This window comes from Bombus huntii, chromosome 6 (genome assembly GCF_024542735.1).
Source record: "Bombus huntii isolate Logan2020A chromosome 6, iyBomHunt1.1, whole genome shotgun sequence".
NCBI classification, from domain to species: Eukaryota; Metazoa; Arthropoda; class Insecta; order Hymenoptera; family Apidae; genus Bombus; species Bombus huntii.
In genome coordinates, this window is record NC_066243.1 from 15,994,093 (window position 1) to 16,018,551 (window position 24,459).

A 24,459-nucleotide genomic window follows, 5' to 3' on the forward strand; every position below is an offset into this window, starting at 1 on the left:
AACTAATTTTATTTTTCGAACGAGGAAAAGATCGAATCGTGAAAGGACTAATTCTGATACTCGATGATTTAACTTCGATCAACGAATATATGTTTCTCGTGTGTTTTATGCTACACGGTTTCGACGATTCTATCGAATTAACACGCGGAATAACCAGCAGGCAAACAAACTGATAAAGCAATACCATAATTGTAAGTTAATTTTAGTAAATCGGTCCCAGTCGACTGCCTTTATTGCGAAATCAGCGCCTATGGTAATCTTATAATTGGACGTAAACCTTCCTGAAAAAAGAGAAACATCGATCAATCGTTGAAGAATACTGACGTACAAATCTACGTATTAAGGCGAAGCAGAGGAAATCGAAGATATTTCATAATAACGAGCAACGTTATTCTCGATCGTTAATAACCAACTAATTACTTATAACGAAGCTTATGCACAATTCACAATATTATCGGTTAAAGAGGAACACGTTTCTTTCTTGTTAAAAATAACGAATACTTCAATGAGAACGTTATTTACGCTTATTTACAGAGATACGAGAGAATAATGAGAAGATAACGAACATCATCGTTAACCTTCACACGTTACGGAGCATATCCCATTGTTCTTTTATATTTCTTTTGCAATTAATTCGAAGAAGAATCAAAGAAGCACGAGAAGAAGAGCCGCGGAATGTGGAAGCTTAACTGGCGCGAATTAAAAGCACGAAAAATAACTTTGATACACATAGACTTTGATAATTAGATTTTCACTTGTATAATTTTACATCAAATTCACCGAATATACAAAGATCGTTTGGTAAATTTTAAAACAATTTTAATAAATTTTGTAATTATCGCTATCCTACGATTTCATTTTCAGACGTTCGTGGACCGAACAAATTCGTAGTTTCTTTAAATCGAAATTTCTGTAAAGCGAACTCCTTGAACCCACAATGTGCATTTGACTCGTTTTTAAAGAAAGTTTCCTTTAATTTGAGAAAAGAGAAAATCGCAAGTCGCACACAATTTTCTCTGTAATCGGATTTTACGCGATAATGTATGTACTAATGTTTATATTACCCTCTGTGTATCTTCTAACCAATGCCGTCTTTCCTGAAAAACAATAATAAATTTTGAAGTAAAAAATAAGGATCATCGAAGGAATAAAAGTAAATTCTAGGAAAATTACAATTTGAGAATTTTTATAAAATTAGAATATTCTTAGAGGTTGTGTACGATATGTCAGAGAAAGTAGGTCTCAGATAAATTTATCACGCGTATTTATACTTAAAGTTCAAGTTGAGTTCAAGTTGAATTCAAGTCGTATTCAAGTCGTATTCAAGTCGTATTCAACTTGAGGTTTACGTTAAGTTTTCTTTTGCTTTCAATTCTAATCTAGCGAGATTACAAGAGTACAGGTTTCCAAGGAACAACAATGATATAAAATTCCAACATTTTCAAACATTTTTAATTTCAAACTTCCACCGTAAAATCTCGCGTTACTGTTTTTTCAGCAGCAATCGTGTACGTTGCATTTTGCGCCGACGTTTCCTAGACGTCGCAGTTCTGACAGACCCGAAGAAATAGTTTGCAACGTCTACGAAACACTGGCGTTTAACATCAAATGTATTAAAACGCCTCGATACATTTCGTACTGATCGCACAAAAGTATCTCTTTTTTTTTTTTTTTTTTTCGTTAATATCAAACATTTTTCCCAGTAGTAACAATTTTCTGCGCACTTCTCTAGATCGCATTATAAAGCACTTTCAAATTACATGTCGGAATATACACGTGAGAATTTTATATAAAACGAACGTATTTCCGCGTAATCCGCTGTTAAGCAGAAAATAGAAATGCGGAGGAGACGAAGTACTTTTACGTTGACGCGTTTCGCTCGTTTCGAAACAACGTTCTAGTCAAAGTGTCTGCTGATCGAGAACGATACACATCCGTTACTGCCGCTAATACTCGCTATCGTTACTCGCATAAACAATAAATCGTTGGTCAGAATTGTAAATCCGGCTTAACAGATAGCAACGTTATTCCAGAAATACTTTCGGCTGTCTCGACGAGCAGAAAGAACGAAGCACGCGAGAAGTAATTCTTATCGATAATTTCTTACCTACTCTCGCTATTATCCACTCGCTTTTCTCGTTAATCGGATTATGCGAGCTCGAAACACCGAACGTCATGGACACGAACACGGGACGGTGGATCGTTTGAATTTACGTACAAAATTGTATCAGTTGCAAAGCGAGCACCATCGTACGTACCACGACGACTGAATAACCAAATTTCCACGACGCGAGAACCTACGAAACGGAGGGTCGACCGTCTCCGTCAAAATGCGCGTATTATCGCGACAAGTTGGAACAAAACTACGATAAAACTACGACGATACTAACGGGTGGATAACGACGGCGGATTTTTCAAAAAGGAATCTTAAAACGTGTTCGACGTACCGACACCATAGTCACCGATTACGAGGAACTTGAAGAGCAGCTCTTTGTGGGCGAAATTGGACAGCAGAATGTCCGAGTCTCTCCTCGGCTTCCGTGTGCTCATCTCCTCTTCACGGTTGTGTATCTCGTTGCAGATCGACGAAAACACGACTGATGGTCCCACCGGCGATTGTATTTAGCTTGGCTGGTAAACTGACAAACGAAAGAAAGCGAGAAGCTCGATCTCGGTGGCTCAAGGGGTCGACACACGACGTCTCTTGCCTCCCGATTTATAATCTATCGTGTTCGACCACGCTATCGCCTTTTCCTGTGCTCGTAAACACTCGGTTTCCCTTCGTCTTCAACGCTCGGACCTTGTTACGTCCGGTGACTCCTTACGTAAACTAAAATCCATCCCTCGATCGACGCGTTCCTTACGATTATTGTCCTATCAGATAAAAACTGGCAAGGTCGAATTTTTCCCATATTCAACGGTCATTTCCATTCGCAAGCGACCAATACCTAGCAGTAGTTTTCCTCTGGGATAGCATCGTTGCCGAACTTCACCGATTTGTCATCCTTAGAACAGTCAACATCTCTTGACTAATTTTCCATACGTTGGCCGGCCAATGTCTTGACTGCTTTGTCAGCCCTGGATCAGTCATCTATTTAACTCAAGCAATCTTACTTAATATTCTTGTTACTCTTAGTTACTCAAGTAACTTTTAAGTAAACACACCTATCTATGTTTACAAAGTTGTTGGAACAATGTGTATATTGTAACCTGTTGCTTCAGTGTTATAATCGGTTCAATCACCTCGATTATCCTAAACAATATAGGGGACCGATCATTTCGTCGCATCGATTATCTAATCGTAACGGGAACTTGCGACTCCCGTTGGCGCGCTTCCTCGCCACCGCGTCTCTTCGTCAACAGACCTCTTCTCTTACAAAATGTCCATATAATAATAAGCTTCTTATTTCGATAATAATACACAGGTGTCTACAGGAGGTGATACAACAGGTGTCTTCGGTAATTGCTACAACATCGTATTTCGTATTCGTTTAGCTTCCTTCTTTCCTCGACAAGAATGCGAGAGAATAAATGGCGAATAAAAAGATTCGTACAGCTGATCTTCGTATGTGGCACAACAAAGTGGCTGGCGCAACTCTAAATCGAAATATCGCCTCTTAGTAAGAAACGCGAAGGTGCGAAGAACGAAAATTGAGAAACAAGGTTTATCGCGCTTTCCTTACGCGATCTTCGTGCGAAGTTCCATCGTTGTCGAACAAATTACAACTTCGAGTCTTCGTCGATCGTCGCGTGAAAAATTGTGGGACACGTTACTAGCGAAAGTTACGACAGTAACAGCACAGTTGTCGCCGGACGAGCTGCCCACGCCGATTTTATCGAGTCGCTTCGGAACAGCGTCGATTCCGCGCTGCCACGGATAAGTTGACTCATTTATATTTAAACTACATATAATACTGCGACGTTAACGTCGCTTCGATGTCATCCATGGTCCGTATCGCTAAGCGGCTGATAACGTTTAATCTGCTTCTGGTGCGCAAGTGCGCTTGCAGATACGTACTCGAAGAAGATCGCGATATCGGCGTTTTCTCGCACGTATCTTCGTTGTATTTTCGTCGATATATTTTTCAAACAGGCTATCGTTTCGTTACTTGACAAATCGCGCTGTTAATTCAGAGAAACTCTATCTATTTTCAGATTCATACTGGAAATCGAGATCGCCGATATGCAAGCTGTTTAAACGTTGAATCGTTTTGTAAACTCTGATTAAAACCGTTTTAATAAGAAATCGGTCTTATCGCAAACTCGTATGTACAACATGAAGTTTATTTGAAATATAATTTTTTAGAAATATACAAATATTCTTTCGCCTTGATTCCGATTTCGCGATACCTCTCGCTGGAAGGCTTCAAGAGGTCAGCCAAGTTCTTGGATTGTGAATAGTCAGCGTGTCTATTTCTTCGGAAGTGAAACCCTTCAGCGTCATTTTTGGCACGACGTTGTTCAAAATATGAGAAAATCCGTGTCCGCCAAACTCCATCTTCGTTTAAAAATGAAAGAATTTCGTTAGAACAGTCGACAGTGGGTTTTTTTCGTATTTCTTTTGTTCCATCATATCGTTAATAAATAGACCGCGGACGTTTGTGCATCGTTTGGAAATTTAAAGGTGCGTCCATCTACAGAACGCACATAATTCATAAATATATATATATATAACAAGACATTTAAAGATTGATCGGATAAGATTTAAATTGGAATTCGAGATTCTATTACGTGAATATACAGGGTCTTCAATCGTAGGTGTCAGAAAATTTAAAGGATGATTCTTGAAGCCGAAATAAGATGAAAATCAAGAGTAAAAAAATTGCGTTTTCGGCTTTGTTTTTTAATTATTGACGATTAAAGATCGGCCAAAATGTGCCTGCACGCGGGCAAACCTCCTTACACGAACGCAAGGGGGTCAACCTAAGCAGCGGGGCGTACAGCATATAAAATACACGATACATAAAATATCCAAAGCGTACCGATTATCATATTCAGCTTCAGTTCCATTTATAAGAACGCGAAATTGTACAAACGTCCGCAGTCTCGTGATTCATTCGGTACAATGTCTAAGTACGTACCAATCTGTGTTTCGTGTGAATGTCGTGACTCAAGAGTACACGATCCAGCTTCTGGTCACTCCGAAAATATTTCACACGATCGATTCGTTGCGCGTCGGAAATCATATCCACCGATGGATTTAGCTGGTAAAAGGAACATTCGCATCCGAAAAGATCGAACTGGCAGTAACATTTCGCGTCATCGGCGAACTGCAGAAGGTCCTCCGGGTTCGGTATAGTTCCTGTCGATTTACCAATCGTGTTAACCAGGTAATAAGAACAAAACAATCGGCAATCGTGCCACGTTATGCACGAAATAAAGATTTATATCGATAAAAGATTTATATCGATATTTGGCCTAACGTGACGATATTGTTGGGTAGATGATACATTTACAACTGTACATGTGAATGTGTGTGTAAGCGTTAGAGGGCGTCCAGACTTAGTAGAGACAAAAGACTGTTGCCAGATGTTAGAAGAATCTGGAAGAGTCGGTTGAGAACTAGCGTGCGTGCAAGAAGGTTGTCGAGATCTTCAGAGTGTAAGATATATGTATAGCTGTTGCGTGTAAAATAAAGTAAACGATTTGTATTTCCGAATCCTTTCTTTACCTTAACAGATATCAATCGTCGAACAACGCGTATCGTTTAATGGCATATGATTACACGTACGATCGAGATGAGAGAGAATCGCCTTTTTCGCATCGCCGCCAGCTTCTTGGTAAATTCTCATTATCTCCGAGGGTGCCGCGGCATCTCTTCCAGGATGAAAGCTGACAGGGCACTTCAATTGTTGCTGGACCTCGCCGGTTGCTTGGATAGCCCGTTTCTCGAAAGCTACGTGAGAAATCGAAATACGATTCGTACGATTAATCAGAAGTATTCGACTTCGCTCGTACAAAAGCTCGTACAAAAAGATTTGGGGTACGCCGTTCGAAACGCGGAGATCATTTAAGACCGGAAACAAACGAATGTCTATGGAATATCTCGTGTACAAATTAATTTCACGTAATAAAAGGTATTTTCGCAAGCTACAAAGATCATAAAAGAGATCGTGTAAAATTAATCGTGTAAAATTGAACTACGAATTTATGGATTTCTCGGAGTAACATTCAACGCAAGATACGTACGCGTGATCGGCCAAGTGCTTCCAACTTCTCCTATGAATCCTGTTTTTACATCAGGATACTCCTCGCAACCAATAGTCATCTCTTTCAGCATCACATCGTACATGTCTTCTTTCAACAGATCCTCCTTAGTTTGAGTTGCGCTAACGTAGTAACCTTTTATTAAAATCAGATAGGAAATTAGATAGGATTTTAGCAAAATTAGATAGGAAACAAATTCGACGTTGTAATAAAACGAATACGAGATCCGCTCGAAGAGTATCCAGTCGTACGATCCTTTCGAAAAAGTCACCATGCTCCACGTGTGTCGGTAAATTTCTGAACTTTAGTTGACCTCTCGTTACATCTACCGTAGAAAGTTGCTTCACTTACGTACGTGAACGTCCACCGAACGATAAACCGTAAAACGTAAATAGCAGGGACACGCGTTACGCGACCTTGCGGGATGACATCAAAATTTTAGCTCGACCGAAACGATGTTTGGATTTTGACGTTGAATCAAAACGCGTAGTAATCGTTCGAATCCAAATTCGCTGACACACAGCCAACTAAATCACCGCCACCTTCGACCAACACCTGTTCATTCGTACCGCTAACGCGTTAACCAGTTAGCTGTTACGATCTCTTCGAAAAGCGCGTATTTAGAACGTGTCGCAACAAGTAAACGGCGACGAGTATACTCGTCGAACACAGCTAATCGACCAACGAGTGAAAGGTAGCTCGCCGTACGATCGATGTTCCCAGTCACTGTACATCCTGCTATCTTGGCAAAGTGGCTATTCGCGTACGTATAGCGAAATTTGTCTCGAACGATCCTTTAAGTTACATCCAAATGCGCTCTCGGACGTTCGTATTCGACCGAATATTTCACCGACGAATCTGGTGTTCATCGATTAATTGCGAAAGTACGTTACCAGTTCCGGCGATGACGTTAATTCCAGTCACTTGGCTGACTTTCCTCATGAATGGAATGTTGCGTTGCAAGCCGTAATTACTATTCTCCACGATAGTACCGCCGCCAAATTCTTTGTACAATCTTACATCCTCCAGAATAGCGTCCTCCGTGCATTGATCGTTGTATATTAAATTATACGGGTTACTGTAACTGTGAAAAGAAAAGCAAATCGTTGTAATCGTTGCCTGTGTCCGCTTAAATCGATACCATAGCTACGATCTGTTACTTCTCGTAGAACGTAGCTAAGGGAATTTGAATTTGATCCCCTCGGCGATTGTAGAAGCGATGTTGAGAGGGTCACAGGTATACGAGACCGTCCGCCTCTTCTGCGAGCGAGCAGAAAGGGAGAGAAAGAAAAGCTCTCGCTCTTGTAGGATAAGACGACGGAGGAGGATGGCAGTCAGGCGACCTAGAGCCGCTCCATCGCCGTCCCAACGGACCACGACCAGAAGGAGCGATAGCGCCAGGGGCAATGGCCCCCCTCAACGCCAAATTCAATAGTGAGGAATTATTAGGACTGGCTCGAACAAGAGGACGAAGTTAATTCGTAAGAGGTTCCTGGAGCACCGCTGTCATACGCGTAGGATGATCATCGTGGAGTTTTAGTCTGTGGCGGCACGGGCCACGGAACAAAAGGACAGCAGTCTGTCTTGCACCGTGAAATAAACAAGTACTCGGTGACATTGTATAGCAACGCGTCGATTGAACTCTTCGTGTCAATCGTTAGTTGTTAATCGTTACCGGTTATTTGTTGATCATATCTGTTAATTGTTATTTGTCGACTCTGTCCGTTGAATCGTTTCTTAATAAACTATCGTTTGTTTAACATCCGAGCATCATCATCTGTTTAACATCATACCACCTCAAATCGGTAGGAGTCCGACACTACTCTGCTGTGTCCATGAGGATTCCTCCACGTACAAAAAAAAAGGAAAAAGAGATAAACTCTCTGAACGAATGAAACTTAGATAGAAATTCCTGTTTGATTAAATAAAAATGTAGCTTTCCGGTGTTTGAATTTCGAGCTTCGTTCATCGCACTTACGGATATTGTTTCAACATTCCGAAGTTTCGAAGCTCGATCTTGCCATCGAGAAACCGTTTCAAATGACCTGGCGGCTGTACGTAAAACGTGGCGAAGTTCAACGATAGATGTTCGTGCGTAAGGGTCCTTCCAAGCTGGTTCGCATTTTTCTTTCCAAGAACTTGAAAAGAAATCGTAGTTGAATAACGCGATTGTAACGCGCACGATAACTTAACGACAAATGTTAACGAGTACCGTGAACGAGAATGTAAAAGTTACGAGATACCACTTATAGACTTGTAGATAATCGTCTTCTACGATTTTACAATTTCACCTCAACTGACGTAATTAAATAGCTTCTAATCTATACGTACAATTCATTTTTTTTAATTTTAGTCCTTTTACTATCAAACTTATCGTATTATTATCGTATTGTAATTCGTAGCGTATTAAGTTTCGCCAATAACGTTCGTTCGATTCGTTAAAAGAGCTCCGAAAATAAACTGGTATACTTTACCAGTTTCCACAGAATCGGATGCACGCGCCATGCTTTACACGATTATGTACCAGTTTTCCTGCGTGTTCGGATTTTCAAAAATCACAAACAGACCACCGAACAATTTCTGCAGACACAAAGTAAGCGAGAAGACAATTAATTCGCGTTTGTACGGTATAACGTAACGAAAGTATCGCACATCTAAATAATCTTATTTTTCCGTTTGCAATCAAGTTCTTGAGATCTTTGCGAACAAAAACGCTGGAGAACGTGCAATTCCTTGCTCTACTTGTCACACACTGACGTTTTATGTTTACATGCGTTGTAACACTGGTAAGGTACGTAGTAAAAATATGACCTTCGACACGCGTACTTCGACGAGGTCTTGGCGAGTCTTTGTTTATCGAATAATCGGATAGATTAAATAAATTTATTTCGATTAAATTAAATCGCTTGGGGAAGGATTATCTTTCGAAAGAGATTCGCTGTAACAATTAGAAATCTTTGAAAGAGGCAGGAAAAAAATTTCAAAGGCGATAAAACGATAGATAACCTTTTTACTGTAACGAGGTCAGACTCGAGCATTTTATATCCGAGACAAAAATAACAAATGAGGAAATGTTTGTCGGATCGAAGGTCATAATGGCATAAGTCAGGTTTTCGAGAATTTAAACTTGCCCCGACTTTCGGAATTATTTTTTATATAAAAGTAAATAAAAAATATAATAAATTGTTTAGGATGATAAACGCGAAACGCATCGTTTTAGGAAAATTCGCAACCTACCGACTTACGTCACTGTATTAGGATGATTTTATAGTTATGGAACGTAATTAACGTATTTCGGTCGTAACGGATTTTTCGGCATTTCGTTGAATGAAATTAAAAGCTTAAAAATATTTATTTGCAAGTTCGTTCAACGTCTTATAATCTAAATAAAGAGGATTAATTACAAGATTTCTTATTATTATCATTCATTTTATCCAAACATTTACATTAATAATATTCGTTACATACTTTGGATTACTTTAATAAATTATATCTCAAAATATAATAAACAATTTGACTAATTATTTAGGTAGAGCTACCGTTTTCCAAATTCCTACTGCCACTTTAGTTTCAATTATTTTAATTACTTATTTTTTTTTACATATACATTATCTCTATAAGACAGAATTGTTATTTTTATACAATAATGTAACTCCCAGTATTTCTGCACTCGCATCGCATAGAACGTTCGCTAATATCATTATAAAAGAACAAATTCAATCGATATTCTCGTAAGATTCGTATCTTTGTCTAACTTATAGTAACAGATAAATACATTTTAAAAGTTTCCGAGCCGACAGACTTTGTTCTTTACGTACGAGCAACGATATTTTAGAGAATTTTACTAATAATAATTCATAAAAAAATTTCCTGTTAAATGATTCAACCGATGTCGCATAATTATACAGGGTGGTCGGTAACTGGTGGTACAAGCAGAAAGGGGGTGATTCTACGCGTAAAAAGAAGTCGAAAATATAGAATACAAATTTTTCGTTCGAGGCTTCGTTTTCGAGAAAATCGACTTTGAATTTTCGGTCGGTACGCGTGCACTTTATCGCGTCTCGTTATAACGGATCTCACTGTAGATCGTTGTCTCGATGGCAAAATTAAAAAAAAAAAAATTTTTATTCTACATTTTCGACTTCTTTTTTCGCGTAGAATCACCCCCCACCCCCTTTCCGCTTGTACCACCATTTACCAACCACCCTGTATATAACAGTGTTCGCTCGTTCAATATTAAAATTCATATTTCTTTGTCAAATTGTTTCTCGTATCATTTGCACAGATAAAAGCTGGAAAAAAGGAACAAGGCGACAAATAAATTTACACATATTTATAACTTCGTTCCTTCTCCGAACAGAACCCTTGGTTTTGAACAATTTTTATTGCAAAACTGGTCGATCGTAGCTATTGCGAGTACTTGAGTAATTCTTCGATAAAACGCAGTAATATCAAGTGAACTATAAAACTACCGAAATTTTCGAGACGCAGAATCGTACGTATTAGACCGCGGATATTTATGCAAATTCGTGTCTTCTTCATTGGCCAACTCTTTATGCGATATCGGTCTACGTCTCGTAAAAAACCTCGGCGTTTTCAGTTAGTTTAATATTATCGCGTTTGGTCGAAAACTTATCGCCACGTCTAATATGAAAAAATTCTCAAAGTATAGTGTTCGCAGAGAAAAATGCAATTTTCTTTCCTTTTCCTGTTGAGAAACATAAAAATAGATGATATTTGTCTAACAATTTCTTACGAGTCGTTACAAATGAATTATTTGTTACTTTTATTCTAACTATCCCTTTATTATTATTAGCCCCCATTTTACGATATCGGAGATTAGAAAGAAAGTAACGCTTTATACAAAGTGCAGGCCTTTATTTTGCACATACATCTTTCGTAACGAGTAACACGACAAAGTTCCTCGAAATTACTGCAACTTTCGACTCTGCCGAACCGCCATTACAAGACTTGGATAGGCAAAGCAAAAACACACGGCGAGGAAATGAAAGGTTTCGTAACGGCTCATTTATACAATTTCGTAGAACGTTAATCCGTTTGTACGACGTTGTTACTTTTCTCTTTTTCTATTTCTCCCTCTTATCTGTACCTTACAACTAAAAAGCGTATCGATGAGTTGTAGGCAACAGTCGAGGATAAGTCAAAGGGAAGAAGCTTCGATTATTCGGTCGGACAGTCGTGTTACTTTCGTTTCGTCGGGTATGGAGAGGCAAAAATCGTTTAAGAACGATAAACGAATAAATAAATAAAACTAAACGAAGAAGAAGAAAGAAGAAGAGAATTATCGTAATAAAAATCAAAATCATCAAGCGTATCTGAATTCGAAGCCGATAAAATTGTCGAATGATTTTCTTTAATTAAAGAGCTTGTCAGCTTCGTCGTAGAAATTCTCTTTGGTTGAATTACGCGCGCAATAATTTTGTATTATACTTACAAATCTCAACGTAATTCTTTTACATCTTCCTCTTTACACAGAAGAGAAAAAGAAATACATACATTATAAACTAACAAGAAAAAAAAAAAAAAGAAAGAATAGCCCGAGTTTCGTGTCTTTTTTCACAGTGCTTCTGAACGCTATAAAATTCATCGTTTCTCAACTTTGTACAAGAATTATAAATCTAAGAGTAAAACAGAAAAATGAGAAATATACAGTCGTTTTCAGTCCACCAGGAATATTAATAAATCATTATTCGAAACCACATTTACAAAAGAAATTCAACAAACGAATAAACGATAATTTGTAAAAGAAAAAAAAAAAAGAAGAAAAAAAATATGGGATGTGCTCAAATTGAAAAAATTAATGGGACGAGATGCCGTATCACATATATCTATGCTTATATATTATATATATACAGATTTCAGTCGGCAATTCGTCTATCCTTTTTCGTTATCTCTCTTTCCTTCGAATGTATACAATATAAAATGCTACGACCTTCTCGTGCAATTTTTCATGCAGCACATATCAGAAATCATTGTCGTCATTAGAATGCATACCTTTACGTAGAATCTGGTAACACAATAACGCATCGTTAACGCGCCTAATATACGGCACATATATTTTCTTATGAACATGAACACCAGATACTGTCGTGCAGCGTATCATATCGTGATAAAGGGATTCTTGTCGCATACAATTAAATAATATTCCGACAGTTGAACACCACCGAAAAGTCTATGACATGTGTTTACGTATTAGATCACCCAACTTATTCCGAACAAAGTGATCGCTAGAAACACGTGTTTCCAACGCTCATCGAACTATAAGAATCAATATAACAGTTAATCGAGATAATATGAAGTTTGTGTGACACAAGGAAGAAACAAGTTGGATATGTTTAAGGCACACCAGAATTAAAAGTGATCGTTAACTACTGTACAGCAAAAAGTTCGTGATCGTACAACGTATACTTCATTCAGAACAATAACTGAGTCCGTCATTGGTAAATATATGACATAGACTTTCAGGATATTTCGATGAACACTCGCGAGTAGGGAAAAAAGACTTCCGACTCGCTTATGGTCCTCAGAATCGTTTAGACCTACGCTCTTAGACTAAGAGATAGTACACGCGTGCCATCTCTAATATCTCGTATTAAGATTATCGTATCGCAAAAACTTTGAACGTTGTTGGAAGACTATCTTCAACGAATACGTAAACATAACTTAGATCGGCGATATGTATAATGGTAGAAATATAAAATGGAGACCTGACAAAATGGTAGCGTGCTTGAAGTATATTTACATTCTGTTCAGTATCTCGCGAGATTTCAGGCAATTAAAGCGTTCTTTGTAAAATCGATATTTTCACGATGGGCTGTGGTAAAAGGTTGAGTAACAATGAAATAAACACGAGTCTCGCTTTAAAAAGGCGGAGATCAACGATTACAGATATAACGATGGAAATCAATTGAAGTCATTTATAATTTATTAAAATATGTAAAATGCCTATGGTAAAAAGATACCTATGCTAATGGAAGACTAGCAGCACTATCTTAACGCGAGACAAGAACAATACTCCGTACTGCATCACAAACTATTGTACTACTTCAAGAGAAATCGTCCTCGAAGCTAGGATGAAAACTAACGATCAAAACGTTTGTCGTGTGCCACGAACAATTACAGATCGGACAAAAATACAGGCGATTAACAACGAAACATAAGGAAGGACGACTGGCATCTGCGAAGAAACATATACACTGAAGAAAAGTTATCTTTATCGATATTATTATCGAGATATTCGAAAAGAATCATTAAGAAAAATTGGGTTAAAAGGAAATCAGTTTTGTAGAAGGAAAAATGAATTGTACGATTTGCCTGCAATTAATAAAAAGTCACATTGACAAGTATGCAGAATAAATTGCTAATCCAGAATATATGTTCCAGCAAGATAATGCTGCTGTGCTTACGGCAAAAGTTATTCAAGAATATTTTTCAAAAAAGAAAATTTCCGTTCTTCAGATTGCTATCACCAGCTACCTACACAGAAGGTAGACAATTCGAAGATTTGCACGATTCAAAATCCTGCAATAAAAGAGAATTGGAAAATATTTCCCAATGCACAATTAAAGTCCTGTATAAATCCTTATCAATCAGGATGACTGAAGTAATTAAGAACCATGGAGGCTCTGCACATCATTAAAAACATCTATAACCACGTTATTTATATACTTTTGTATTTATAACTTATGTAATATGAAATATAAGTTTATATTTTTCAAGTGTGCTATCACTTTGTCTGTGTCCATTTTCGTATTTATACCAAGAGAACTCATTGATGTAATGTCAATCTAAATAATGTTTAGATTAGATAGATAGTGGAAGGTAATCTTCATATAACATTCAAAGTTTTCACAGTACCATAATTATAATATGAGAAACTAAAGATAGCATGCGTGTTCTGTCTTTTTGTCTAGAATTATTATTACCCATTGCACAACAGTGCATTACATCGCGCATAAAACAATCTATCCATGATGAAACCAATTCCAAGATCAATCCAACGGTGATTACTTCACGACGAGAATTGCACGATCGTCCAATGACCACTAACATGGCCAAAAATATTCTTTTTGTTGTTTGTTTGTTTTCATGATCACTAAATCAGCAACGGTAATTATATGAATAATAGTACTCGTAGCACTAATGGTGATAATATAGTAATAATAATTTACATTTACACTTTTCCATACTTATTTACTCAGTAAATTAATTATATTTCCTATCTACTTACGACATGCTTACGTTTACACTCGCTCATACTTCAACGCAATACAGTCTGTACTCAATCCTTAATGAAAATCATTAAACACTCGAACATATATATATATAAAAGTAAGACAAGCAATCGTAAAAAATATACAGTGAAACGCGTAATGTACAAGATCGATGAAATAGATATTGCTGAACCTCTCTCTCTCTCTCTCTCTCCCTCCCTCGCTCCCCTCTCTCTCGTGCTTTCCTCTTTTCTCTCTTTCTCTCTCATTCACACACTCAGTCACTCACAAGTGCGCGCGCGCGTACGTGCGCGCGCGCACACACACACACACACACTTTCTCTCAAAAACTATCGATCATCCAAAAGTACTTTCTTTCCTTTCCGACAAATGTAATAAAAAATAAACGACCCAGAGAATGGCTTTTAGCTTACTTTTTAGCTTCTCAAAAAGACGTAGCACTATTAAAAGTCTACGGAAACGATATAAATATTAAAGATAATAATAGCACTGCTCAGACGAAATTGACGAGTGCACGCGAAAGTATGGATCCACAATGAGCTAAATTAGTTAAAAAATTGATCGTATCGATCAATACAAAAGTAAATGGTGACGCGCAATAATGCTTCATTTTATAGCAATCTTGCACACAATAGGATATCTTCATAAACTATCATCGCTATCATCGGCATGAGCTTCAACTGAGACATTTGCGGCGAGCCTCGCGGCACTTGCTTCTCTACTAGTATCAATCTCTTGTTCCATCGAATTACTCTGCATCTGCTGTTCGTCTATACGTATATGTGCATATAAATGATACCATAACACGTTAACAATATTAATAAGTTTTACGTAGTAAAGTTTCGTTTATGTAGAATTTATACGTTGAATATTATGCTAATTACCTGATTGAGTCGCTGGAGATTCTTCGTCTCCTTGACCTGGGCCTAATATAGCTTCTTTCATTTGACTATTAACACCCTTTGGATCTAAGTCTGTCGCCCAACTAAAGTACATTAGTGCAAGATCGGTATTACCCAATTTTTTATGTACCTAACCAAAAAAAGAGCAACTTAAGTAAAAGAATATAAAATGTAATGACAAAAAAAAGACACAACAATGCTTACTTTCCCTATTGAATAATAGACTAGAGATTCTTTGGGTACAATATTTTTTAATTCCTCAAATTCCCTAAGTGCTTCCGCATGCCGACCAATTGAGAAGTTGATACTTGCACGATGAAATTTGCATAACATATTATCAGGATCATTTGCGATTGCAGTATTCAGAGTCTTTAAAGCTTCATCAGTTTTCTTCAGTGCATGTTGCACAACACCAATGTGACACATTATTGCCGAATTCTGTGGACTAATTTGTAAAGCACGTTGAAAATGCAATTCTGCTAGACTATATTGTTCCTGTTTAGAGAATATTGTCCCTAATCCAAACCTATAAAATAAGAAAAACAACATATGTAAAATAATACAATTATCTCGTTATAAAATATCTTGTAATTTCCTAAACAATCTCTTCAATTAAACTTACCATGCATTATAATGCCTAGGATCAAGTCTGATAGCGTTACGAAATGCAGTAATTGCCTTATCCAATTCTTCTGTAAGAACATACTCATGACCAAGCAGTGTGTAGGCATATGGGAAATTGGGATCTACCTATACATTTGAAAAATAAAACTTGCATCTCAAATATAACTGACAAATTTATCACTACATAAAAAAATGTAAAACGAAAATTAAAATCTCCGTCAATATTAAAGTGTACAAATAAACGACGTACTTGAATAGCTCTTTGAAAGAATTTAATTGCCGTTTCATGCTCAGTTTGTGCAGAAAACAGATTTCCTGTAGCACACCAAGCTGCTGGAGAATTACGATCTTCGGAAACAAGTTCTTGTGCTAGAGTAGACAGTTGCACTTCAGCATGCAAATGCCACAAAACTGTACTATAAATTTCCATAAGTTCAGTCCTTTGAGGTTCCAACTGCCTCACTTCAGCAAAATAACTACCAAAAAATAGTGAGTTAGAATTTCTTATCAACTATTTCAACTTTTTAATTTTACAGTTTAGTAGCAACCAACCTAGCAGCTTTCTTATAATCTACCATTTCAAAATGTGCACGAGCTAACATAGATAATACCCATCCTGTATTATAATGTCGTGCTGGAAGAACACTTAATATTTCAACAGCTTGGGTACAATTAAATTGACTTAAATGTTGATATGCCTCTCCTAATTCTTGTAGCAATGACATTAAACCCTCTGAAGAAAAAAAGGAAATATATATATATATATATATATACACGCATATATACATAATACATAAACTGTTGAGAAAAAATAATTTCTTCCAAAACGAAATTATAATATTGATAACATACCAGCACATTGTTTCTGGAGTGTTACTGCACAGACATTAGTACTACCTTGATTGTTTAATGCATTTACACTAGCTACAGCTTTTTCTGATGTAATCGTTTCAGTTTTTTCTTTTTCATTTCGATTTCTCTCGTTTAATTCATTAAAGTTAGCTTTATTTAAGTTAGTTTTTGAAAGTCTAGCTTTTGTTTTGCGAGACGGAGACTTTGGAGTAGCAAATTTATTTCTATTTGGAGATTTATTATTTTCCTAATAAAGAAAAACATTATTTTGAGTATAGTTATAATACTATAACACTGAATGTACCTACAATATCATACAATACCACACAATTAGGAATGAAAAATTATAATAAAACAAATAAATCTACCTTCACTGAATAGCTGTGACTGAAGAGCCTTGAGGAACGTCTAACATTGGTACCTTGCAGTGTTGGTGGAGCTGGTGTTGGAGTAGTAGGTGTAGCTGTTACAATATTAGCGTTATTACTCGTATTTCCAGATTGAGAAAATACTGGTTTCCCTTGCTGTAAAGGAGTTTCCTTCCTTGACATTAATTGCTGCAAGTTAAAATATTTTTTATATAATTTAGTATATTACGGTATATATATGCATTTATAAATCAAACGGTTGCAACTTAAATCTTACCCCTACATGAGCCCTTAAACTGCTAACACGTTTTGCTAGACTTTTCTGATCATTAGCTTCTGTAAGAGTAGTATGTGAAGGTAAAACTGTTGGTTCAGGTGTATTGCTTTCCAATGGTAGAATACCAAAACTTGGAGTAAGGGGGCTCATTGTATTATTGAACATACTACGATACCGTGGAAGTTTAGCTCTTGGTGATATTGAAGGACAATTATTATAATGTGTGGGTAAACTTTGTGGACTTTCATCTACTGGAGAATATAATCGTATACCAGGTCCAACCCCATTAATTATAGTTGATGTCATTGTGATTTGTGCAGGAGTACTATAAAATACAAATAACATAATATAAAGTTATTTAAATACTTTAAAAATTGCATACTTACACAGTAGTGCCATTTGTAGGTGTACCATTTGAATTATTTGTAGGTACAATGAGATCAGATTCAGTTGCATAAATGGGAGTAGGTGTACTACCATGGCACATTGCAAAATTATCTAATTTATCTAACTGAAAAATTTTTGTAGGATCTACTACTTCACCAACATTACATAATTCTTCAAATGAATGCCAAAGAAATGGATTTAGCTTCAAAGCCAATTTATGCGCATCATTTCCCTTTGCTGTACGCATCATCTTATAATAAATCTTTGCTATAATCTGAAGCGAGAAGCAAGCATGTTCTCCAAATTGAGTTGCTATTTCTTCCAGGTTTTTTAGCTGTTTATAATATCCCCCAATTATCACAGCTTCTGCTTCTGCATATCTGGTAATTAAAATATCAAATTATATAAATACATTAAAATAACAAAATAGAACAATTTAATACTTACTTCTCTAAATCATAACAACATTTGGCTAAAAGAAATCTGCATTGTGCAGAATTTGGAGCTTTTTTGGAAAGTAGTGCATAAGCTTGTCTAACTCGCCCTGATCTATAATAACATGTTGCCAAAAGAAATAAAGTTTCCTCTGAGTCAACTAAAATGACAATACAATATCATAATTAAAAGATGCCAAGAGATAAATTGAATGTTATAAAAATTATAATTAAAAAACCTTACCTTCTGCACACAACCTTTCTGCTAAAAATATTGCATCTGGATAAGCATAATGATTTAAACAATGCCATATGGCCGCCTGTAATCATACATGTTAGAATATATTGACATAACACACAAATACACACAATGACAAGAACATTTAATCATATTTTTACAAATACAAAAGTACATACATCATATTTGTTGCTAACTTCTAATACACAAAGTAACATGCTAACACTCATAAAAATTTATTGGTTTATGTACAAAATACAAAAGAATCATAAACGTCATAAAGGTTTGTACTTATTTATAGTCATATCCCCTCCCGTTTACGTCCATTTCGCAAAAGCAAACAACCCTAAAGAAGTTCACCCTCACATAAGAATATATTCAATATCAAATAAACTAGAATCTTGATAACCTGATTAATGGTAGAATATCGCGAAAGTAACGAAGTATCATAAAATATCGCACAGAATTGAAAATCAATTTTCTGTTGAATAACAAACATGCGTGTAAACGGTTTTCAATTTCTCATGTCAGTATCAATAAGTGTGGATGATGCGTCCAGATAGAAAATCGCACGTCACTGCCAGTTATTTCTCAAACTTAATCAACTTTACCTGCACTGGCTCCTGTACAATCATCGTTCACACGGCAGACTTGGTCATATAAGAATAATCTCGAACGTTTCAAGAAAATTTAATGAAGAAAATCCAAAGTCGAATGACTGGTGTGTATAAAAATTTCTTAGGAGTCCATCTTTGCTCCGATTCTTTTGAAGTGAACAACTAACTTCAGAACAAAGGTTTACCAACATTAGAAGAACGTCAATTCCATAAGGAATTAACAGTGTATTTATAGAAGAACTAAAGCTATCTTCAAGAGTTAAATACTTTCAACAGAAATTACTTTTTCTACAAATATAAATTGTAAATTAATAACGTACCGTTTATTTAATGTTTCGTTTAAAATTTAAAGACGTAAGGAAAAACTAAATTTCTATCGCGATGATCCGATATGTATTTATATATATCAAATTCTTACGATAAAAATAATTATAAAATTGTTATTAATTATATCAGTGATTATATCAGCAGAGAATATTGCTTAACTTTGTTATAAATATATTTATTACATCTTATGTACTTTATTTTAGTGTTTTATTGTTAACGTTATAACAACGCGAGTTTCGAAAATTTAAATAATTTATTACATTTTGTTGGTAACATACTAAAGCTACCCATAGAGTATAGAGATATAAGGATGGAGTGCATGAGCGAGCTGAAAAAGTCATATAGGAATAAAAAGAAAATGCTCCATAGAGACTCTTTGGATCCTTGTCTAATAAAGCATGCACATTCGTACAATAAATATGAAGTATAACACCAATCTATGAATATTATATCCATGCACCAATCAACGAATGGCAACAATGTCATGCCTAATCAGATAAGGACTGAAAAAGCCTTTATGCAACGTTCTCTTTCTATTCTCATATTGCATTCACTTACATGGAAACATGTGATCGCGTACTCTATCTGTATGTATGTATATATATATATATACATATATATATATATATAAAACTACCTCTACCTACCAACAAAAGCTAGCGAAAAAGTATACAATAAGTCACTAGGTTTAAAATATCGAAATGTATTATAATTAATAATGAATATAAAAATGTTTGTTTAATTGATACCAATTGACACCAACGTTTAATTGATATTAATATAAAACTAAATCGATGTATTCAAAACATTACAAATTACACCTGTATGTGTATATCTATAGTATGTCATTAGTTCAAAACAATAAGTAGCATTTTGCAATTTTATCCTTAGTAAAATAAATAAAAAAATAAAATATTGATATAATTAAGATATCAATAAATTTATTATGTTGGAGTATACCTTAAGAACATTCTTGAAATCCATATACATAATAATCATGTAAGTACTTACTTACATTTTTACATAAAATAATAACATAAAGATGAATGAGGAGAAAATATATGTATTTTTTTTTATAGGCAATGAAGCAATTATGTAAAAATATACTTTATAAAGATGTATTGTTTATTGCATACCTGTTTTCACTCAAGCCTTCGTTTAACATCAAAGACCAAGTTAACATATATTTGTATTTGTATTGGTCTTATTATATTGCTTAATTATTTCGGAGCATTCACACATTTATTTGAAATTACATATGATTCAAATTTTGTTTACCCATACGAAGGTGATGTTCATGAATTTGTAAATGCATTACGACATAATAGAAAACCTACTGTTGAACCCATAAATGAATATAAATATACATTTTTAATTGATAATGAACAAAAATGCGTAGACCCTGCATACAACATGTTTCGTGTTGTCTATATAGTAAAATCTGCAATAGAAAATTTTGAAAGACGATTAGCAATTAGAAATTCCTGGGGTTATGAAAAAAGATTTTTTGATGTACCCTCAAGAACAGTCTTTATGTTAGGTGTACATCCATATGATGATGAACTTCAAACAAAAGTGAGAATTGAGGCTGCAAAATATAAAGATATCATACAAGCAGATTTTATAGATTCATATTATAATAACACTATCAAAACCATGATGGCTTTTAAATGGCTAGTAAAATATTGTTCTAACTCAAAATTTTACATGTTTGTCGATGATGATATATATGTTTCTGTAAAAAATGTTTTAAGATTTATAAGAAATCCAACCAACTATCCTGATTATTTAAAAGAGCCAAAAAAAATTGATACCCATAAAAAGAGAGAAATTAAAGATAGTGATAAAATGGAAGAGTTAAGTGATGATACAATTACACAAAAAAATGTTCATGCTTTTTGTAGAAAGAATTTGTCTGTTTATGAAAAATTAAAAAGAACACTTTTTATGCATAGATTAAAGCAAGATTTTTATAATAAAACATTATATACACTTCCTGCAAATAATTATGATATACAAAATAGTATAAATTTAAAACCTCTCCAGGAAGAACATATAAAAGATGAATTGACAATGAATAGAACAAAAAGACAAATTTTTGATTTTGAACTTCCAGAAGATGTTAGATTATTTGCAGGATTTGTATTTGTATCTTCACCTCATCGTCACAAGTCTTCTAAATGGTATATTTCTCTTAATGAATATCCTTACCATTTATGGCCACCATATGTTACAGCTGGTGCATATATACTGTCTAGAGAAGCTCTTTTAGATATGTATTATACTAGCCTTTATACTAAGTATTTCAAATTTGATGATATTTTTTTAGGCTTAGTTGCGAAAAAGGCAGACATAGAACCTTTTCATTGCGAGGAATTTCATTTTTATAAGAAGGATTATACAAAATTTAATTACAAATATGTAATAAGTTCTCATGGATATGGAAATCCAAATGAGTTATTGAATGTATGGAATGAACAAAAAGCTCTTGGTAATGCCTAAATTTTTAATTGCATCCAAAATATTTCTAATATGAGTTTTATTTGAACATGAATATATTTTTTTAAACATTTGCAAATAAAATCAAATATCATGTAGTTCCATATCACTCATATTTCTAAATAAGGAAATCAGTACGTTATATATTTATTTTGTACAATAAATATATTTAACTACTGTATAATGTACCCGCATTAGTAATTCAAAATATGTATACTCGAAAACAATTTTTTGAAGTCAAACTATAATAAATAAATTAAAGTGAATACAATAAAGTGTACATACATAATTAAAACTGTGGTTAATTCGATGATATATGTATAGGAATTTCATCTCATATTATGAATTACTGATAGGTTAACGAATTAATTAGTAATAGACTAAAAATTCTTTCATATAATCAATTTATTATAAACTATATTTAAAAATAGTCTTATAAGAACAGACATAAATATAATAATCAATTTTTATATATATAATAAGGTATTATAGTAAATATAATTACTTATATAATGCTTTTATACAAATATCACATAATTTATAACTCATATTTGAATAACTAGTTACAATTAATACTAGTTATTATATATGACACAAAAGCAGGGAATTATTAATAAGGGAACATATGCTCGCATACAGCATTATAGCATAAAAATATATGTGCAAACGTCTTAGCAGATAAATCAAAATAACAAAAAATAATGAACTAGGAAATATATAGTAATTAAGTAAGTAAGTAAGCTATATAGTAATTAAGATATAGCTATGTTTAGGTAGTAAATTAAAATTTACTTTAGTGAAATAAATTGAGATAGAAACAAAATGTATTGAATGTGCAAATATTCAAAAGAGATTGTAATAGGCATAAGCTTCAATACAATAAAGAAATACAATACAATACAATACTAATATGTAATATTATTACACAAAAACTATTATCTCACACAAACTTTATTAACAAAAGTAAATTATTTGATATCATCCTTACATAAAAAATGAAAATACAACTGCAACATAAGATTATAGATTATAGATTATAAAAAAATAAAATATTCTATCACATAAATATAAGGATTTTAAAGAACAAGTTGTAAATTTTTTAGATATTTACAATTTTGTACTTGCTGCACTGATATCTGTAGATTTGTCTCTATTTATAGTTACAAGTTCAATAAATATATTTTGTAAATTTATAAACACAGTGTTCTCCATTTTGTTTAATTTTTATTTTACATTTATCATTAACACTGTTGCTTGTCCATGTTAGCTTTAACTAATGTTTGGTCTAAATTTGTAGCTTCTCTCTTGATCATATTTAATAAAAGTTGTGAACTTTCCAAAATCTGTAATTATAAGAACTCTTATATAAATTCCTATAATAACAAATATACCTGTATCTATGTATTATAGTTACTATGTATGGTTACCTGTGACATAACAAGTTTTTATTAAATCTAATTTTTGTTCTGAAGTATAAGAAACAATAGATATACCTTTACATATGCTGTTTCTGTATCTGTAATAGTTCTATCATATTCATTTCTGACTGCTATCTTTTTAGTTAAACTATCATTTAGGCGTGTTAATTTATAAGACAACTTTTCTATTTCTCTTTGCAAATGATTCTTTTCCTCTTCCTGAGATTCAATTTCCGCTTGTAACTCTGTACGCCTCAATTTCATCTCTTCTAAACCTACAGAAAATAAAAAATTAATAAAGTAACATATCAATATTTACATACACAAACTTATAACCTATATGTACCATTTAATATTATATTAAAATTCATTTCTACTTTATGTTCATATTTGAATATAAAATAATAATAAAGCAAACATATCGTATTAATTACATTGATTACAAATAAATAAATATAAATTTACACTTTACAAGTTCTTGATTATAAGTTTGCAAAGCAGCACCGTGTTGAGACATTTCAAACCCTCCATGCACAAATAATACAATTACAATATTTCTACAGCACCCAACAAAAAATTATTTTCTATTAAAAAATTCACCAATAATTTACGCTTATACAATTAACATACAAATACGAATCTAAACGAAGGTTTCAGTTTTTGGCGCGGAGTTTATAATACACCACTTTCAACGCATGCGCAATTGTTAATATAATTGATTATAATTTAAAAATCGTATATAATATTGTTTTAACAACTAATTTTTGAGACTGAAGGAGTTATTTAGAACTTGATAATGTCGTTCAGTAATCAAAATATAAAATATTTTTAAAAATTTTAAATGGTCTTTTCAGCCATAAAATAAAAACTAAACTGAAAAATAAAATTCTTAACTAGATTTTTTGTATCCAAATCTTTTTATATCTTTATTTCATGTCCAAAATTCCCAAATGTCCTCAAAATTCGGAACAGATCCGTTCAGCAGTTTTCGATTAATTATGGTCATCGATTTTGAAAATATCGTTCTGAGAAAAACATGTTTAAAGTTTCAAAT

General features: G+C 34.2%; 5 protein-coding genes across 8 annotated transcripts in view; 1 reads left to right on the plus strand and 4 right to left on the minus strand.

Moving 5' to 3' along the window:
- LOC126866658 (ras-related protein Rab-32-like) overlaps positions 1-4,120 on the minus strand; it is an 8,683-nt gene extending 4,563 nt beyond the window's left edge. Inside the window, exons 1-3 of the mRNA XM_050620523.1 lie at positions 2,448-4,120; positions 1,065-1,097; positions 185-281 (exon numbers count right to left, since the gene is read on the minus strand). Coding sequence (XP_050476480.1) covers positions 185-281; positions 1,065-1,097; positions 2,448-2,550 — 233 coding nt within the window. The 5' untranslated portion in view covers positions 2,551-4,120. The remainder of the gene's footprint in view (positions 1-184; positions 282-1,064; positions 1,098-2,447) is intronic.
- A 143-nt stretch (positions 4,121-4,263) lies between these two features.
- On the minus strand, positions 4,264-8,997 carry LOC126866654 (phosphotriesterase-related protein). The gene is made up of 7 exons (XM_050620510.1): positions 8,682-8,997; positions 8,186-8,345; positions 7,101-7,291; positions 6,190-6,342; positions 5,732-5,896; positions 5,082-5,302; positions 4,264-4,498 (listed from the first exon to the last, which is right to left on the minus strand). The coding sequence occupies exons 1-7, from the start codon at positions 8,710-8,712 to the stop codon at positions 4,367-4,369; spliced, it is 1,053 nt and encodes a 350-aa protein (XP_050476467.1). The 5' UTR covers positions 8,713-8,997; the 3' UTR covers positions 4,264-4,366.
- Positions 8,998-12,046: 3,049 nt separating this feature from the next.
- LOC126866643 (cell division cycle protein 27 homolog) lies at positions 12,047-19,355 on the minus strand. Of its 2 annotated transcripts, XR_007689986.1 has the most exons (14): positions 19,156-19,355; positions 18,551-18,626; positions 18,320-18,467; positions 17,872-18,252; positions 17,486-17,810; positions 17,209-17,397; positions 16,841-17,087; positions 16,541-16,721; positions 16,239-16,464; positions 15,987-16,114; positions 15,569-15,890; positions 15,347-15,494; positions 14,459-15,232; positions 12,047-14,323 (listed from the first exon to the last, which is right to left on the minus strand). XR_007689986.1 is itself a non-coding variant. In XM_050620491.1 (13 exons), the coding sequence occupies exons 1-13, from the start codon at positions 19,177-19,179 to the stop codon at positions 15,105-15,107; spliced, it is 2,523 nt and encodes an 840-aa protein (XP_050476448.1). In that variant the 5' UTR covers positions 19,180-19,355; the 3' UTR covers positions 14,369-15,104. The 2 variants fall into 2 exon arrangements, 1 of the variants encoding a protein (XP_050476448.1); XM_050620491.1 differs by lacking the exon at positions 12,047-14,323 and having other exon boundaries at positions 14,369-15,232.
- Positions 19,356-19,807: 452 nt separating this feature from the next.
- LOC126866651 (beta-1,3-galactosyltransferase brn) lies at positions 19,808-22,890 on the plus strand. The gene is made up of 2 exons (XM_050620505.1): positions 19,808-20,487; positions 20,568-22,890. Exon 2 carries the CDS (start codon positions 20,605-20,607, stop codon positions 21,988-21,990), a length of 1,386 nt encoding a protein of 461 aa, XP_050476462.1. The 5' UTR covers positions 19,808-20,487; positions 20,568-20,604; the 3' UTR covers positions 21,991-22,890.
- A 30-nt stretch (positions 22,891-22,920) lies between these two features.
- Positions 22,921-24,261, minus strand: LOC126866659 (microtubule nucleation factor SSNA1-like). Of its 3 annotated transcripts, none has more exons than XM_050620525.1 (3): positions 23,840-24,261; positions 23,481-23,680; positions 22,921-23,330 (listed from the first exon to the last, which is right to left on the minus strand). In XM_050620525.1, exons 2-3 carry the CDS (start codon positions 23,667-23,669, stop codon positions 23,229-23,231), a joined length of 291 nt encoding a protein of 96 aa, XP_050476482.1. In that variant the 5' UTR covers positions 23,670-23,680; positions 23,840-24,261; the 3' UTR covers positions 22,921-23,228. The 3 variants fall into 3 exon arrangements, with proteins under 3 accessions (XP_050476482.1, XP_050476483.1, XP_050476481.1); XM_050620526.1 differs by having other exon boundaries at positions 23,878-24,259; XM_050620524.1 differs by having other exon boundaries at positions 23,871-24,245.
- Positions 24,262-24,459: the final 198 nt, after the last annotated feature.

Excerpts from the sequence above, each read along its gene's own strand:
- LOC126866654 (XM_050620510.1), bottom strand. The coding sequence starts at position 8,712 with ATGGCGCGTGCATCCGATTCTGTGGAAACTG. Across the intron at positions 6,343-7,100 it reads TAACGTCATCGCCGGAACTG|GTTACTACGTTAGCGCAACT; the intron begins GTAACGTACTTT and ends TTTTAATAAAAG. Across the intron at positions 5,303-5,731 it reads GATTCTCTCTCATCTCGATC|GAACTATACCGAACCCGGAG; the intron begins GTACGTGTAATC and ends GTAAATCGACAG.
- LOC126866643 (XM_050620491.1), bottom strand. The coding sequence starts at position 19,179 with ATGATTGTACAGGAGCCAGTGCAG. Across the intron at positions 16,722-16,840 it reads ACTCCAGAAACAATGTGCTG|AGGGTTTAATGTCATTGCTA; the intron begins GTATGTTATCAA and ends TTTTTTCTTCAG. Across the intron at positions 15,233-15,346 it reads ATCTCCAGCGACTCAATCAG|ACGAACAGCAGATGCAGAGT; the intron begins GTAATTAGCATA and ends ATATACGTATAG.
- LOC126866651 (XM_050620505.1), top strand. The coding sequence starts at position 20,605 with ATGTATTGTTTATTGCATACCTGTTTTCACTCAAGCCTTCGTTTAACA.
- LOC126866659 (XM_050620524.1), bottom strand. The coding sequence starts at position 23,922 with ATGTCTCAACACGGTGCTGCTTTGCAAACTTATAATCAAGAACTTGTA. Across the intron at positions 23,681-23,870 it reads TAATCAAGAACTTGTAAAGT|GTTTAGAAGAGATGAAATTG; the intron begins GTAAATTTATAT and ends TATTTTCTGTAG. Across the intron at positions 23,331-23,480 it reads CAGAAACAGCATATGTAAAG|ATTTTGGAAAGTTCACAACT; the intron begins GTATATCTATTG and ends TTATAATTACAG.